The 15,802-nt window shown below is 38.3% G+C and overlaps 1 protein-coding gene across 2 annotated transcripts in view; it reads left to right on the forward strand.

Annotated features, from left to right (window-relative positions):
* The window catches only part of R3hcc1l (R3H domain and coiled-coil containing 1 like), a 74,295-nt gene that overhangs the window by 31,782 nt on the left and 26,711 nt on the right, over positions 1-15,802 (forward strand). The window contains exon 2 of one of the 2 annotated variants that reach the window (NM_177464.4): positions 12,791-14,580. The exons of the other annotated variant lie outside the window; for it this stretch is intronic. Within the exon in view, the coding sequence (NP_803415.1) occupies positions 12,805-14,580 (1,776 nt within the window). The 5' untranslated portion in view covers positions 12,791-12,804. The remainder of the gene's footprint in view (positions 1-12,790; positions 14,581-15,802) is intronic. 2 annotated transcript variants of the gene reach the window in all.

The following is a 15,802-nucleotide window of genomic DNA, read 5'->3' on the forward strand; positions in this document are numbered from 1 at the left end:
CCCTTGGGTTAGATTTTTTTCCAGTTTTGTTTGTTTGTTTTGTTTTTGCTATCAGATTTATCCTCAGATTTCTTTTTCAGCAAGCTCATTATTAGAAATACAGATTTTTGCATGTTGATTTTTTTTATTATTATTCTATTGCTTTGCTAAAGGTGTTTGTCAATTTCGAAGAGTTTAATGGTGGAGTCTTTAGGGTCCCCTCTTGTTTGTCTAAGGTTAACACCATGTGGTCCCTGAGACTGCTCAGCAGATTGAGGTGCTTGTTGCTAATAGGATGACTTGAGGTCAGTTTTTAGATCCCACATTGTGGAAGGAAAGAACTGACTCCTTGTATTGTCCTTTGTGCCATAAAATGAGTATACGCGTGCACATACATATGTATGATAAATAATTAAGTAAATATAGAATCTTGTCATCTGCAAATAGGGTTAATGCGATTTATTTCTTATTTATATCCCTTTTATTTCCTATTACTCAAGACTGAGCAGTGTATTAAAGAGACTGGATACACTTGTCTTGTACACTTTAGAAGGAACCCTGTTTTCCCAGGGTTCATGTATGGCTCTTATTTTTGTTGCTTCTAAATTTTTCTTAAACTTGATTTACCTTCTTTTACAGAACTTAGAGCTATCTGGGGTTTTTGTTTGTTTTGTTATGTTTTTGTTTTGTTGTTGTTGTTGCTGTTGTGGTTTTATTGTTGTTAAAACCTCATTCCCTCTACATGAAGCCTTATTCTTCAGGTAACAGCCTTTAGTAACCAAGTATAAGATGTTTGAAGTCCGAGGTGATCATCAGATTCTGAGCACTGAATGAAAGCTTTATGTTGACTGTTAATGATCACCCAGTACTCCAAAGAGTCAGACTGACCAAAGAATAGGGAATTTATAAATCTGCTTTTGAAAATTGATTAGACTCAAATGACAGAACTGAGTTTTTATAGACTTTAATCTTGAAATTTTGTTAAGGCAAGAAAACTTTTTTTACAAGATTTTTTTTCTTTTTTTTTTTCTTTTTGGTTGGTTTTTCTAGACAGGGTTTCTCTGTAGCCCTGGCTGTCCTGGAACTCACTTTGTAGACCAGGCTGGCTTTGAACTCAGAAATTCGACTGCCTCTGCCTCCCTAGTACTGGGATTAAAGGCCTGCGCCACCACTGCCTGGCTTTTTTTTTTTTTTTTTAAACAAGATTTTGAATATGTAAATGTTACGTGCAAATAGTGAAATTTTAATTGTCACTTGTTGGCTAATTGAACAGTATAGAGTATTGTATTCTTTATAGCATTTCTCTTTTATTTCTAACTCAGATAAGATGAAGCAGATAGTGTTAGAATTTTTAATCTCAACATTGCTAACTTTATGTTTAAGGATCCAAAGCCCATTCATACCCTTTTTGGGGTTAACCATCTCACCCTTGTTTGCATTCTATTTGTCCCTATCCACTGCACAGTCTTACCTCAGGGCACATTCCAACCCTTTCCAGTAAGGTATTTACCCTCCCACACCAATAAACAACCTTTATCTGCCAAATCTAGTAGAAAAAAAATTGTGGCGATCTTTTATCCCTTGGGTTGGGTTTTGTTGTTTTGTTTTGTTTTCCTAGTTTTTTGTTTGTTTGTTTGGTTAGTTTTGTTTTGTTTTTTTCTTTTGACATTTCAAAACATTTCAAAATCTGTCATTAATCTGTTTTGGTTTTTTTTTATGTTTTATGTTTTTTTATGAGTTCCTCTGTGTCTAGGCATGCTGTAATAATTAGTAACAGGTTACTTTCCTGCGATTACCCTCTTGTACTCATGTATGTTAGAAAAATGTTTAGCAAAGCCCAGTCAGATGGTGTCCAGTAATTTCTGAACACATTGAAAGTAAGACCCAAAGCTCACGCCTAGCCTGTACCCCCTATTTCTTTGGGCAGAGGTTGTGCCTTAGGTCTTTTGCATTTGTTATTCTTTCTTGGACCTTTCCCCCCACAATTTAATTTGTATGCCATATTGACTCAGTTTTAGTATGAGTTAAGGTGTTGACTGTTTGGAGTGGTCTTCCTATTTATCATAGTTTTTTCTTCTGAAATAGCCATATACACCATCCTTAATTAATTTTATTATGTGATATTTCTCGCTCATACATCAGTGATATATGTTTACATATTTACCATTTTCACCATTGAATGTTTGTTTCATGAGGTTGGGGGCTTGTATTCATTATTGTTTCTAGTGCTTAAGATGATAGTTAGTATATAGTAAGTATTCCCTAGATGCTTGTGGAATGAGTAAATGAATGGGTCCCAAATCTCAGTTGTGGTGTAGAGGAGAGCACCACCCATTGAAAGGTTTCTATTCAATTCAAAACTTACTTAAGTTTAATTATTTATTTAGTACCAAGTAGATTGCATGACATTGTAGATTCAAAGGCAAAAAGAAAAAGAAAAGAATAAAAGAAAAAAGAAAAAAGAGAAGTCAGTAGCCCTATGTTGAAGAGGCAAACAATTGTTTTAATAAAGGCACATGTTTGGCCACCTATGCAGAGGACCTTGCTCTGTCAGTTATAGTCAGTGATGACCTTATAAAAGAGGTGACTGTTTTCAGCTAGGAGTTGAGGAATGAGGGTGAGTACATATCTGGCTGAGGAGAAAACAGTATATTTTAAACCATGGAGGTGGTGGAAGACAAGTGGGCTGTTTCTAGCATAGTGGGTCTCAACCTTCCTAATGCTGTGCATGTTGCGGTGACCCTCAACCATAAAATTTACTTTGTTGCTATTTCATAACATAATTTTGCTGTTATGAATCATAATGTAAATATCTGATATACAGGTTATCCCTCCCTTCCTCCACAAAGGTGTTATGACCCACAGGCTGAGAACCACCGTTCTGGTACATCTAGAAGTTCCAAAACTATAGTAAATGAAACCTGAAGTTAGGAGTAGCTAGAGTAGAAGATAGGAGGTTTGGGGGTAGGTAACTATGGGGCTAAATTACACAAGACTTTATATGCAAATCTGTGAAAATGACAAGGTCAGTGACTTCTAGAGTTGTGTCTGGACTGCTGAATAATACCATTTGACTGAAACCAAGGAACAAGGAGCAATGATTACTTGTGGGGAGAATAGTGAAAACTTTAAGTGCATAATAATCTTAGAGCCCGGAAGCCTGTTGATTAGCTGCTGTATTTTGTATCTGACATCTCATTTTGTACATATACTGACTATATTTTTAAGATTCTTCCAGTCAGTTCTTTACAAATGAAATACACACTGCTGAAATGAAGGGCCTTGACATTTCTAGTTCTGCCAGTTTATAAGTTGACTAAAAGCAATAAAGAATACTAGAAAGTATTGTAAAGCCAGGGGTATTCCTTTCTGAATGAGCAAAGAAACAGTTCTAAATTTAGGGCCTTCCATGGTTTCAAACATAAGTTTTTAAAAAGCTCTGTTTTTAGGAGAAATGGAAAGCAGTGTTCCTAAATGTGTTGGTGATCAGTTTTACTTCAAGGGCATAACGTTGTACAACGTGTCTGACTTTGAGATTTATGAAACACGAGTAGATTTTTGTATTTAGCACTTTAAAAATAATTGTGAATGTACAGATTAGGTTGCTTGTGTTTCCATATTGCTGAAGTAGACAGTACAAAGAGGAAAAGCTGGCTCATGACTTTAGCACTGTGGAAGCATCTTGGAACAGTGCTGTTCCATTAGAAGCATGACATGGGGCAGGGGTGTGAACCACAGAAATGATTTTTAAGTTCAACAGCTCCTTTAAAAAGTATAAGAATAAACATGAAATTAATATTTTATATAAGCTAGTATATCCGAAGCAGTCATCATCTCTATTGAGTCATCATAAAAATAATGAGACATTTTAATTGTGTGTGTGCACACATGCATGTCCCAAGCCTTGGAAACCCTACAGGGTTACCTCTCAGGTCGGACTGCCCACACTTCCGATGTTCAGGTGCTTTGTGTACTCACGGTGGTCAGAGCCGTCCTAGATTATTCTCAAACCAAAGGAGGTTGCTCAGCATTATGTAGCACTGGCTACTATCTTCCCAGCATCAAGTAATTTATGTGCTGCTTGCTTTATTGTACTGTCAAGTATATTAAAGCATCCCTCTTTTCTCCATTCATCATTTTCTTACCTACAGTAGTTTTGTCCAGTGAAGATCTGTTTATAAATGTTCATTGCCTATGGTTCTCGTATGCCAGGTTTTTGTACTATCGTATTTTATTAAAAGAGTCTTTGAATTCCAGTGATTTTGTTTTTAATCACAAAATACTGCATGCTTGCTGTAACAAATTTAAATAATGTGAAGCATGTAGTATAAAATAGTAGTCCTTTGACATCCTTTTTCTCTTTCATTTCCTGCTCTTTCATATGTAACAGTGCAGATAATTCTCCTTAGAAATACACATTCATGAAAAATTATTGCTAGCTGAAAGAAGAGTACCTGGAAATATTTTTAAAAGATGGCCTATTAAAAGTGGACACTAACATTTCTTTTTCTTTAAAAAACAAAACAAAACAAAAACAAAGTTTCATGTATCCCAGGTTGGACACGCACTATGCAAGCAAGGGTGACCTTCTGCTGAGCCCCCTACTGTACTTCTCAAGTGCAGAGATTACAGGCTAAACTACCACACCTGGTTAACGTAAATGCTTGGAATAGAACCCAAGACCTCATGCATGCCAAACAAATATTCTACCAACTAAGCTATGCTCCCAGCCCCCTTGCTACTATTAATTTTACAAAATTGTCAAGAACAGTCTACAGAAATGGAAACATTTCTTTTATTCTTATTTAGTGCATTTTAGGTTATAATTAGGGCTGTGCTGGTTCTCAGTTAAGGAATGAGGTGTTTAAGTGAATCTCACCAATAGGGCACATGTTAGCGTGCACACGGCCCTGGACTCCATCTTCAGTACCAAACAAAGGAAAGGAAAATAAAGGACGGTGTGATGTTTTCTGGGCAAGGTCAAAGTATGTAGTAGTCTGCTAGCACCTTTTGTGTGGTCTTCTGTTGTCCTAGCATTTCTCAGGTAGAGTAGACTGGTACAGAATTCCTTAAACTTTTTCTACTTTGTAAACTCTTTGGCCTGAGAAAGTTTTTGTAACTCTGGTCATATACATATATTAGTTACTTTTTGTTGCTGTGATAAGAAACCATGACTAAAAGGGACTTATGGAAGAGTTTATTTTGGTTCTCTAGGAGAGAGTTCACAATGGTGGGGGAGGCATGGCAGCAGGTGACTGGCACAGCAAGCTGAAAGATTATATCTCAACTGGAAACAGGGAGAGCAGGCTGGAAATAGGGAGACACTATAACCATCAAAGCCTGCCCCCGTGATATACCTCCTATAGCATGGCTGCACCTCCTAAAGGCTCCATAACCTCAAATAGTACCACTCACTGGGGACCATGTGTTCAGTTTGTGAGCCTATGTGGGACATTTCTCATTCAAACCACCACAATATGTATATAAAATATGCATACACATTGTCCCAGGGTTTTCTAGCTGTGAAGAGACACCAGGACCAAGGCAACTCTTATAAAAGAAAACATTTAATTGGGGCTGGCTTACAGTTTCAGTCTATTATCATGGCAGGAAGCATGGCAGCATCCAGGGAGACATGAATTAGAAGCTGAGAGTTCTACATCTTGATCTGAAGGCAGCCAGAGGAGACTTTGTCAACTGGACAGAGTTAAGTTTATATGTAAGACCTCAAAACCCCACCTCCACAGTAACACACTTTGCTAACAAGGCCATACTTCCTCTAACAAGGCCACACTGCCTAATAGTACCCCTTGTCACAGGCCAATCATATTCAAACCAGCACACACTTAGTAGTAGTGAATTATAAAGAAATTCTTTTTAAAAAATTCTTCAGTATACATCTCATTCTACCATTCATTAAAGGCAAAACAAATTTGCATACAAATATAAATATGCTTATTTATTTTTCCATAAAGAGTTAAAATCTTCTGACTCTGAGAGGTTGGGCTCAGCAAGTAAAGGTGACTGCAACCAAGCTTGATGTCTCACATTCAATCCTTGAGACCCTCAGGGTGGGAGAGAATCAGTTCCTGCAAGTGGGCACTGGAGCAAACAAGTGCCTCCTCCCATACAACAGGAAATAAATAGATAGAAGCTTAAAGATCTTTCCAGTAATTAAATCTTGGCTGGAAATTGGATATTCCAGGAGATGTGCATCTTCAGTGTTGCTCAAAATTTATTATTTTATTTTATCACTGTCAGGTGTCTTAGTTACTGTTCTATTGCTGTGAAGAAGCACTGTGACCAAGGCAGCTCTTACAAAAGAAAGCTTATAATTGGGAGCTTGCTTACTGGTTCAGAGGTTTACAGTCCATTGTTATCACGGCAGGGAGTTTGGCAGCATGCAGGCAAACATGTAGCTCAGAGTTCTACATCTGGATCCACAGGCAGCAGGAGGAGAGACCATGGGACTGAATTGGGCTTTTGAAACCCCAACTCCTGCCCCCCACTCCCCATCCCCCTACCTCCACCCCAATCCCCCATTCCGCCCCCCCCCCCCCCACACACACACACACACACACTCTTCCTCCAACAAAGCCACACCTAATCCTTTCAGATAGCACCACTCCCTGGTGACTAAGAATTCAAACCTGTAAGCCTGTCCCTATAGGGACCACGACATCAGTGCTGAACCCCATCAGGGCTGACACTGTCGCTTCACATAAACACACAGTACTAAATAACAAGTATGTTTTAGGTTTTCAGAAATTGTTGGAAATTCTTTTATGATTCCCAAGAGAAAATTCATTGAGTGATTTTTTTAAAATGACATCAAAGTACTCAAATACCATTTTTAATAAAGACATTCTAACATAATACAAAGATACCATAATTTGGTACATATTGAAGAATGAAAATAGGAAAGTTAAAACTTTTGTTTTCTGCACTTAAGGCATTGCCCCTATGAGGACAGAAGACCTTATAACTTGCAGTAGTAGCGTATGGCATGGCGGTGTATTTGGTGCAGAGTGTGCATGTTATGTATTCAGAGCAGAGGCTACAGAGAAATTAGAGGATGCAACACAGGTACTATACCGTAAATGTATTCATTTTTATTTTGGATGTTTTAGTCATTGTACAGTCAGTGATAAAGTGCTTACCTATCACGGGTGTGGCCCTAATCTCCATTCCAATACCACTAAGCATAATCTATTTGCCAAACAGAATCAAGAAGAGAGACTCAAACAGAACTTTGCCATTAAAAAAGAATTATTTTTACACTAGCAAGATTTTGCTGAAAGGACTCAGATATAGCTGTCTCTTGTGAGACTATGCCGGGGCCTAGCAAACACAGAAGTGGATGCTCACAGTCAGCTATTGGATGGATCACAGGGCCCCCAATGGAGGAGCTAGAGAAAGTACCCAAGGAGCTGAAGGGATCTGCAATCCTATAGGTGGATCAACAATATGAACTAACCAGTACTCTTGCGTGCGCTCGACTGGCCAGGAAGAACGACGCTGCAACAGGATCCTTCTGCACACGTTTATTGGGAGAGCTTGATTGTAGAGGCAAAAAGACCTCGAGCCCAGAACTGGTGCTGCTTTTATAGGCCTAGGAGGGGCGTGTCTCACACCCGGATTGGTTATGCACTAAGCCTTATTTGCATGTTCCTCATCTGATTGGCTACTCTCTCTCAGTACCTTACAGAACCTCATTATCATACCTCATTTGCATATCTCACATCTGATTGGTTATACTCTCAGTACCTTACAGAACCTCATTATCATACCTCATTTGCATGTCTCACATCTGATTGGTTATACTCTCAGTACCTTACAGAACCTCATTATCATACCTCATTTGCATGTCTCACATCTGATTGGTTATACTCTCAGTACCTTACAGAACCTCATTATCATGCCTGGGCCAGGCAGTGTCTTTGCAAAAAACTTTACTGCATATGTACACATTGGTTGTTTGTCCAAACTTATGTGTGGTGGCCAGCAGTAGTCAGTGCCACTCTGCAACGGCACATATGGCTTCCCACACAGTACCCCGGAGCTCTTGACTCTAGCTGCATATGTATCAGAAGATGGCCTAGTTGGCCATCAGTGGAAAGAGAGGCCCATCAGTCATGCAAACTTTATATGCCCCAGTACAGGGGAACACCAGGGCCAAGAAGTGGGAGTGGGTGGGTGGGGGAGTGTGTGGGGGACTTTTGGGATAGCATTGGAAATGTAAATGAAATAAATACCCAATAAAAAAAAAGAACAACAACAACAAAAAGAATTATTTTAAATATTTCTACTCAAAATTATTCCCTGACAGCTACGAATGAGGTTTACCAAATTTTCTAGGAACACTAAACCCAGCTAGTAAATAACACATTTTAACCTATGTTATACAGTAACCTTGATAGCCCATAGACAAATTTCACTTGAATATACAGAAAAGGCAAGCCAAGTAAATAGGCAGAGAATGTTCTTATTTTTCCAGTGTTTTGAAGTACCACCACTGTTGTAAAATGAATCCCAAATGGTGTGGACTGAAATAAATCTACTGCCAAAACACTTTAATTAAGAATGTTTCTTCACTCAACCTCATATTTTTGTTTATTAACAAGAGAATTAATTGTGCCTTGCTTCCTTTTCAAAGAAATTTGACATGGTTTAAAAAAACAAAAAACAAAAAACAAAAAACAAAGAAAGAAAGAAAAGAAACAGAAAGACACCTGATTGTGTTCATTGTTGCATCTCAGTTCTGGGGTTTTCTAGAAAGGAGCAGAGCAAGGATACATGTTGTGTCTAGTGAAGGGATCATATAACTTTGGGACACATGCCCTTTTTTTCTTTTACAAATGGAGTATTAGATAAGGTAATAATCTTTTATTTGATTTTTGGATTTTTTTTCAGGTGGAAATTTTCTGTATTGACCAACCGCAGCAGCTGTGATTTTTTTTTTTTTTTAACTTAGGAAATCTTAGCTAAGATACATTTTTGTTTGTTTGGGTTTTTTTTTTTTTTTTTTTTTCAGATAAGTGCTGTGACAGGAGTGGCTCTTAAAAATTGGATCAGATTAAAACCATCAAATTTAGCTAAATGGTCTCAAATGGTTCAGGGGGAAAACCCAGGCCTGGGGAGGGAGGGAAGTAGGAAAGGAGAAGGGCCGTGTATGACTGTGAGTGATGAAGCACTTGTGGAGAGATGGTGGCGGCTGACAGCAGGTGAATTAGCTGTAAAGGATAGTGAACACCGCTGTGCTGTTTCTAACTAGTGTAACTTACCTCTAGTTGACACAAGAAGACATGGTGGCACATGCTTGTAATTCCAGTACTTGAGAGGTTGAGGCAGGATTTCAAGTTCGAGGCCAGTCTAGGCTATATAGGCCAACCTGAAATAAACATTTGAGACTCTTCCCCCCACCCCCCAACACTTTAAAACAGTAGAGGCAGTTGGAAAGGTGCTAAACTAAGTGTAGTCCCAAGGCACAGAAGGTACAGAGAAACTGATTTAGCCTGAATTGTTTCAAAGATATATTTTAGTAATTGGCTGCTGTCTATGGAATTTTAGGATTTTTGTATTCTGAAATAGTCTGACTTCTTATCCGGGTGAGAAAATGTAATTTTGAATAGAATTGCATATTGATAGTCTTTCTGGAATAAATAAACTGCAAAATGCAGAACAACTAATTCTTTTCTTTAAGTAAGTTAGTAAGAGCCCTTTCAACATTAAAAAAAGTTTTTTTTTTTAAATAAGTTAAGCTGTATGGGTAAGAGCTGAGTGAAGAAACCAGATGCTGTGATTTCTGCATGAGAAGTTAGTGTGTACAGGTGTGGGCTTGTGTGTGGTGGACCTCAGGTGTCAACGGCTCTCCTCTTTACATTTCACACAGGGTCTCACTTTACCTTGAGCTTGTTGTTTTGCTAGACTGGCTGGGCTCCTTCTGTCTGCTTCCCTGTCCCTGAGGTTGCAGGCCACAAGACAGAGCTTTTTTCTTCATTCTCACGGTGCTTCAGTTTGAACTCAGATCCTCGTGTTGTTATGCCAAGTAGTACTTCACTGTCTGGGTCATCTCCCTAGGAACCAGGGCGGGAAGTTTTTAATCCAAGATACTAAATTGTATATGGCAGGTCCTCATACTTCCATTGTTAAAGGACTGTCATGCCTACAGTTCCAAAAGAAGTTCATGAAAATTTGAGAACGCTTTATAGTAAATTGACAGAGACTTGAAAGCCCACGAGATGATGATACTCCTGGTTTGGCCTGTAACTCACTCTGCAATAACCTCAGTGAGTTCTGTGTTGGGGTAGCGTCTAGGTGCCCACGAGCTGAACATTGGAATTTTAGGATTTTTGTGTTCTGAAATAGCCATTGCTATGAAATATGGCACATAGGGTTACTATTAAATCCATTGAATTTCTAAAAGGTAACAACTACTTAATGACTTTCATTATGATCTGTACTGTGGATGTCACATCTCTGTAGTTGAAAGACTAGTATATGCCTTTACAAATTCCCCCAAATCTGTATCCAGTGATATCATATTGGTAGCTTGAAATTATCCACAGTAAAAATAAAAATATTTACTGTACAGAGATTGGCAGGTGCCATAAATCAGGGCTTGATTACTTATTGATTGGCTAGACTAACAACGATGAAAATACTACTAATGTAAATGTGTCATGTTTTTAGCTACTATTTGTGAATAGCTTAAAAAATGAAGATACACTCTTCCATTATTCAAAGTTGTTATCCACTTGAGCAAAGGAGTCACTTACTGTGGACATCATTGATATAAACAACAACATTCTGACATACACTTGTTGGGCTTGTTGGTAATTTACCAACACACTGCTTGTTATGGCCCAATTGAATTTAGCGTTTGGGTAGGAAATAGACAATATAAGTTTATTATGTTGCTATTCTGATTTTTAAAACAGTATTATGATATATGATCATTAAGGAAAGGGGATTGCTTTGGAAACCCCCACAGCATACAATTTTAAAGTATATAATTTGGGGAGGTTAATTGTCTAGTTACAGATTAAAGATAGTAATATGATTTAAAAAGATGCTTAAACATTTGTTAGAAATAGAATTGCTTTTTCTAGTGTATGTCAGTCATCTAGATGTATTTAGTTTTTATTGGAAACGTGGTTGTTACCTGATAATAGCATTGAAAAAAAAAGCTGGAAATGTGGAGTTTTGTTTTGCTTTACTTTGTTTTTTTTCTTACATTGAGTTAAAACTGTTGCTTCCTTTAATTTCTGTCAATTGATTCTGGAGAAACTTAGACACACAGAATGGGGAAGAAAAATGTTTTCTTTTCTGTAGAGCAGCTGGTCCCAGGTTGAAAGACTAGTATATGCCTTTACAAATTTCCCCCAAATCTGTATCCAGTGATATCATATTGGTAGCTTGAAATTATCCACAGTAAAAATAAAAATATTTACTGTACAGAGATTGGCAGGTGCCATAAGTCAGCTATGATGCTTTGTTTAAACCCCTTTGGATAAGAAACATCCTTCAGTTAGTTCTACTAGTCACACACAGTATGGCATTTCCCCACCTATCGCCATGCTAAGAACATGTGGCTTTTTAAAACTTTATCACATTTTCTTGACCTTGTGGCTGAAATAGAAACCTTCAGATACCTCTTTGGGTAGATTTTACAGAAGTAAATGTTGTATTAGTTTTGCTTGTTTGTTTTTTTGTTTTTCCTCGAACAGTTTTATTTATTGTCTGCTGCCTTCATGTTGCCCTTAGTGTTTCACTTCAGACTCTAGACATGATGAGTTATAATTTGATCAGTTTTGATCTTTATCAATCTCATCAGTTTATGTCAGCTGGACTTTTGTTTTTCGCACTCTTTTGCTTATTGTATGTATCTGGCTGTCATATAAAGTATGTTAAATTTGAAAGGCTGTGGGGATGAAAGTCCATACTGTCCTCTCAGTCCCCTCTTTTTACATTCATGTTTACTCATTATTATTTCCGTACCTTGATCCACATCTGCCCTTGTCTAACCAGAAGGTGCTTTATCTATTGAAATTGAGACACACTGTTAATTTCATCCCTTCAAGAGAAAACTTAAACCTTTTTGAAATCTGGCTTACTATTAAAATCATATTCTTAGACCAGCAAAGTGGCGGCAAAGGTGCTTTTTGCCAAGACTGACAGCCTGAATTCGGTCCCCAGAACCCACATCATAGAAGGAAAGAACCAACTCTGACCTCCACATGCACACTGTGATGTTCATGTGTGTACACACAGATATACACACAAATAATTTAATAAATTTTTTAAAATCATATTTTTCCACAAACAGAATAGTAGAAAATTTGTGTATTAGGCTAGATATTAAGAGTTCAAAATAGCAGAGGGAGTTTGGCTAGGTGGCTCAGCAAGTAAAGGTGCCAGCAGCCAAGCTTGGCAGTCTGCGCTTCAGTCCCAGGAGTCATGTGATACAGGAGAGAACTAATTCCTGTCCAAGTGTCCTCTGATCTCCACATGGCACAGTGGCTTATATGCATAAGCACACACATGCATGTATGTGTACACACACACACAACTAAATAAAAACTAATAAAACATTTCATAGAAGAAGAGAGGCCCAGATGTATCTCTCATGAGTTTTGGGAATTTATTTTCCTGATTGACATGCCTGAATGGATTAAGTATTTTATGTCAAGTTTTTTTAAGTCAATGATTGCTGACAAACAAACAAACAAAAGAACAGATTAAAATACTTAAAAACTTCATTCTTGGAATTTTTTTGTCTTTTATTATTAACCCTTTCATTTTCTTTCAGATTGAAGTGGTGCCATGCAGCAAGAAGCAGAGAGATGTAGAGTTCGAACCAAAAGGCCTGACATGGCACTCTATGTACCTAAAGCTCGAAGGGGAACAGCTCTCCTCAAGTCAAGTGACCAGGAGGAAGGCCATGGGCCTCCTGCCTTTGTGCCAAAAGATCAAAAAGAAGGTTGTCTTCCCCAGAAGATCTCTGCAAGTAAACCCGAGTCCCAGAGACGAGGTGCAGGCCATTCTGATAGGAAGGATGTTGACTGTAGGGAAGGAAAGAGATCTGCATCACAACTAAGGAAAGACAGGTGCCCACAAAAACAGAATAAAGAGAAGGCTTGTTCTAAGAAAGGAGCTGAAGAATCCACAGAAGCCTCATCCCAAGAACATCAACACAGAGCTCCCGACGCTGGGATTGTATCTAGTATACCTTTACAAAGACTTTTTAAACCAAAGGACATGGACTGTTGGGAAGTTCAGACTGCGGGAGCGACAGGACACTGGCGGGTGTCTCCATCTCAGTCTTCCTCAGAAGTCAGTGCTGCTCAGGTTCCAAGCAGACCATTCCAGAATGTGGAACTCTGTGATTTCAGTGGGGAAACTTTTGTAAATAGAAATTTGGAAAGCAGCATTGTAACTGAGGCCAAAGTTCCAGAGCTAGTCTCCCAATTTCCTCAAGTTGTTACCACTCTGCTGAAACCAGATGGTATGGCTATGCCAGTAACACTAAGTTCTGATTCTGAAACTGCACCATCCAGTCTGGAAACACCAGATGGGATGTCAAAGCACAGTCCTGGGGACATCTCTGTGGTTTCTGTTCCTGGAGGTCCAGATGAAGATGTTGATTCAACTTTTGTAGACTTTGAAGTTGAGAGTGAGGGTACAGTCAACAGTACAGAGTCTGTCTTGGGTCAAAAAGGTGTAGATTCCATTCTTGAGACTGTGGATAACGTTTCTCTTAAAATGGCGGTAGTCAGCAAATTAGAGAGCACAAATGGCACTATTGATCCAGCAGTGACTAGAGAATGTGAGAGTGACAGCTCTGCTGATGAGTTATGTGTAAAGTCTGAACCTTCTGATACAGCGGTCCTCGTGCATGAAATAGACACAGATGATGGATTTAGGAATGTATGTGACAGTACCAGCAAGGCTTGTATGGTGGACATTGCAGGTACAGCTTGTGACCCTGTAACTGAAGGCAGCTCTTGTACAGGTGCAGTTGGAGAATCTGGTGAGAGTAGTGGCAACATGAGAAATTTCTCAGATTATATAGAAATGAGTGCAGATGTAGCTCCACTTGATAGAGCTAAGAGTGAGAACGACTCTGAAAACATTAGCAGCCTAAGTGCTTGCTCAGATATTTATGCTGAGAGTATTGCATCTGGTTTTACAGAGTCAACAGGAAAGTTGATAGAAAGTGTGTCAGATGGTGCTTCCTCTTTACCCATAAAGAAGACTGCTGATAGTAATATTGCCACTTGTCTGGACTCTGAACTGAGTATGTCAGATGCATCAGACGTACTTTTGGAGAGTGCCTTGGGCAGTGATCTGGATACCACTGAGGAGATGACAGAGGCCTTGCACGACCTAAAAACTGCTGAAGAGTTTAAAACAAAAGAGGAAGATTACTCAGAGAGTGTAGTGTGTGGCATATCATTTTCTGATTCATCTGTGGAAACATCTGTAGATCTAAAAACAACAGACACTTCTCACATACAAGGAAGTAGTGCTGTGGAGGAAAGCTGGGAATCTATGTTTAATGATGATGGTGATTGTGTAGATCCACGTCTTCTACTAGAGGTATGCTCTCTTGAAATTACTTGATATTTAGACTATTTATAAATTAGGGAGTCTAGATTTGAAAGTATTTCTGATCGACAGTGTATATATTCATTCATTTTCTCATATTAAATTTAAGAGTTCTTATTAATGGTAATAGCCTGATAGGATTACACATTGAGAAAAGACTGATAGATATGGAAAAGTTAAAATATATATAATCCTGCTGTATCTGTAATTGCTAAGTCCTAAGAGGTGTTACATTGAATAGATTAAATATGAATTTAATGGATTCTGGCTGCTCGTTGAGGAAATACAGACCAGGAACCTTGAAATATTTTTCTGTGTTGACAACATATTTTTACATTAGCCATTTGGGGGAAGGAAGTAATTTATAACTTAATTGTTTGTTCTTATTTTTTAGTGAATTTTGGAATATTGTTGAAAACTGTAGAAGGAAGTAGAGAAGGAAATGAATGAATATGGCTATTTTTTAAAGAGTTGATACTGACTTAAGTTGACTAAATGACTTGAGTCTGTAAGGAACTATAAGTGAATAATGATGCGCTGACTAGTCAGAGTTCATAAATACAGAATGTGTGACTTGAAGGCATATTTTAACATTTATTCTCTCTGCTGTTTAAATTCTTTATTACAAATTAGGACCACTGTTTTTAAATAGAGAACCACTTTCTCTTTCATTTCTTATTGTGGGTTCATACAGCCTTGGTCTAGACTGGAGGATTTTTTTTTTTTTTCGAGACAGGGTTTCTCTGTGTAGCCTTGGCTGTCCTAGAACTCACTCTGTAGACCAGGCTAGCCTCAAACTCAGAAATCTGCCTGCCTCTGCCTTCCAAGTGCTGGGATTAAAGGCGTGTACCAGCACGCCTGGCTAATGTTTTTATGTTGTGTGGTTTTTTGTTTTTTTGTTTTTGTTTTGTTTTTTTTTTGTTTTTTTTTTTAAGATTTATTTATTTATTATATGTAAGTACATTGTAGCTGTCTTCAGACACTCCAGAAGAGGGCATCAGATCTTGTTACAGATGGTTGTGAGCCACCATGTGGTTGCTGGGATTTGAACTCCGGACCTTCGGAAGAGCAGTCGGGTGCTCTTACCCACTGAGCCATCTCACCAGCCCCAGGTTTTTTGTTTTTAAAGATTTATTTATTCATTAAATGTAGGTACACTGTAGCTGTCTTCAGACACACCAGAGAGAGCATCAGATCCCATTACAGATGGTTG

Source organism: Mus musculus, chromosome 19 (genome assembly GCF_000001635.26).
Source record: "Mus musculus strain C57BL/6J chromosome 19, GRCm38.p6 C57BL/6J".
Taxonomy (NCBI): Eukaryota; Metazoa; Chordata; class Mammalia; order Rodentia; family Muridae; genus Mus; species Mus musculus.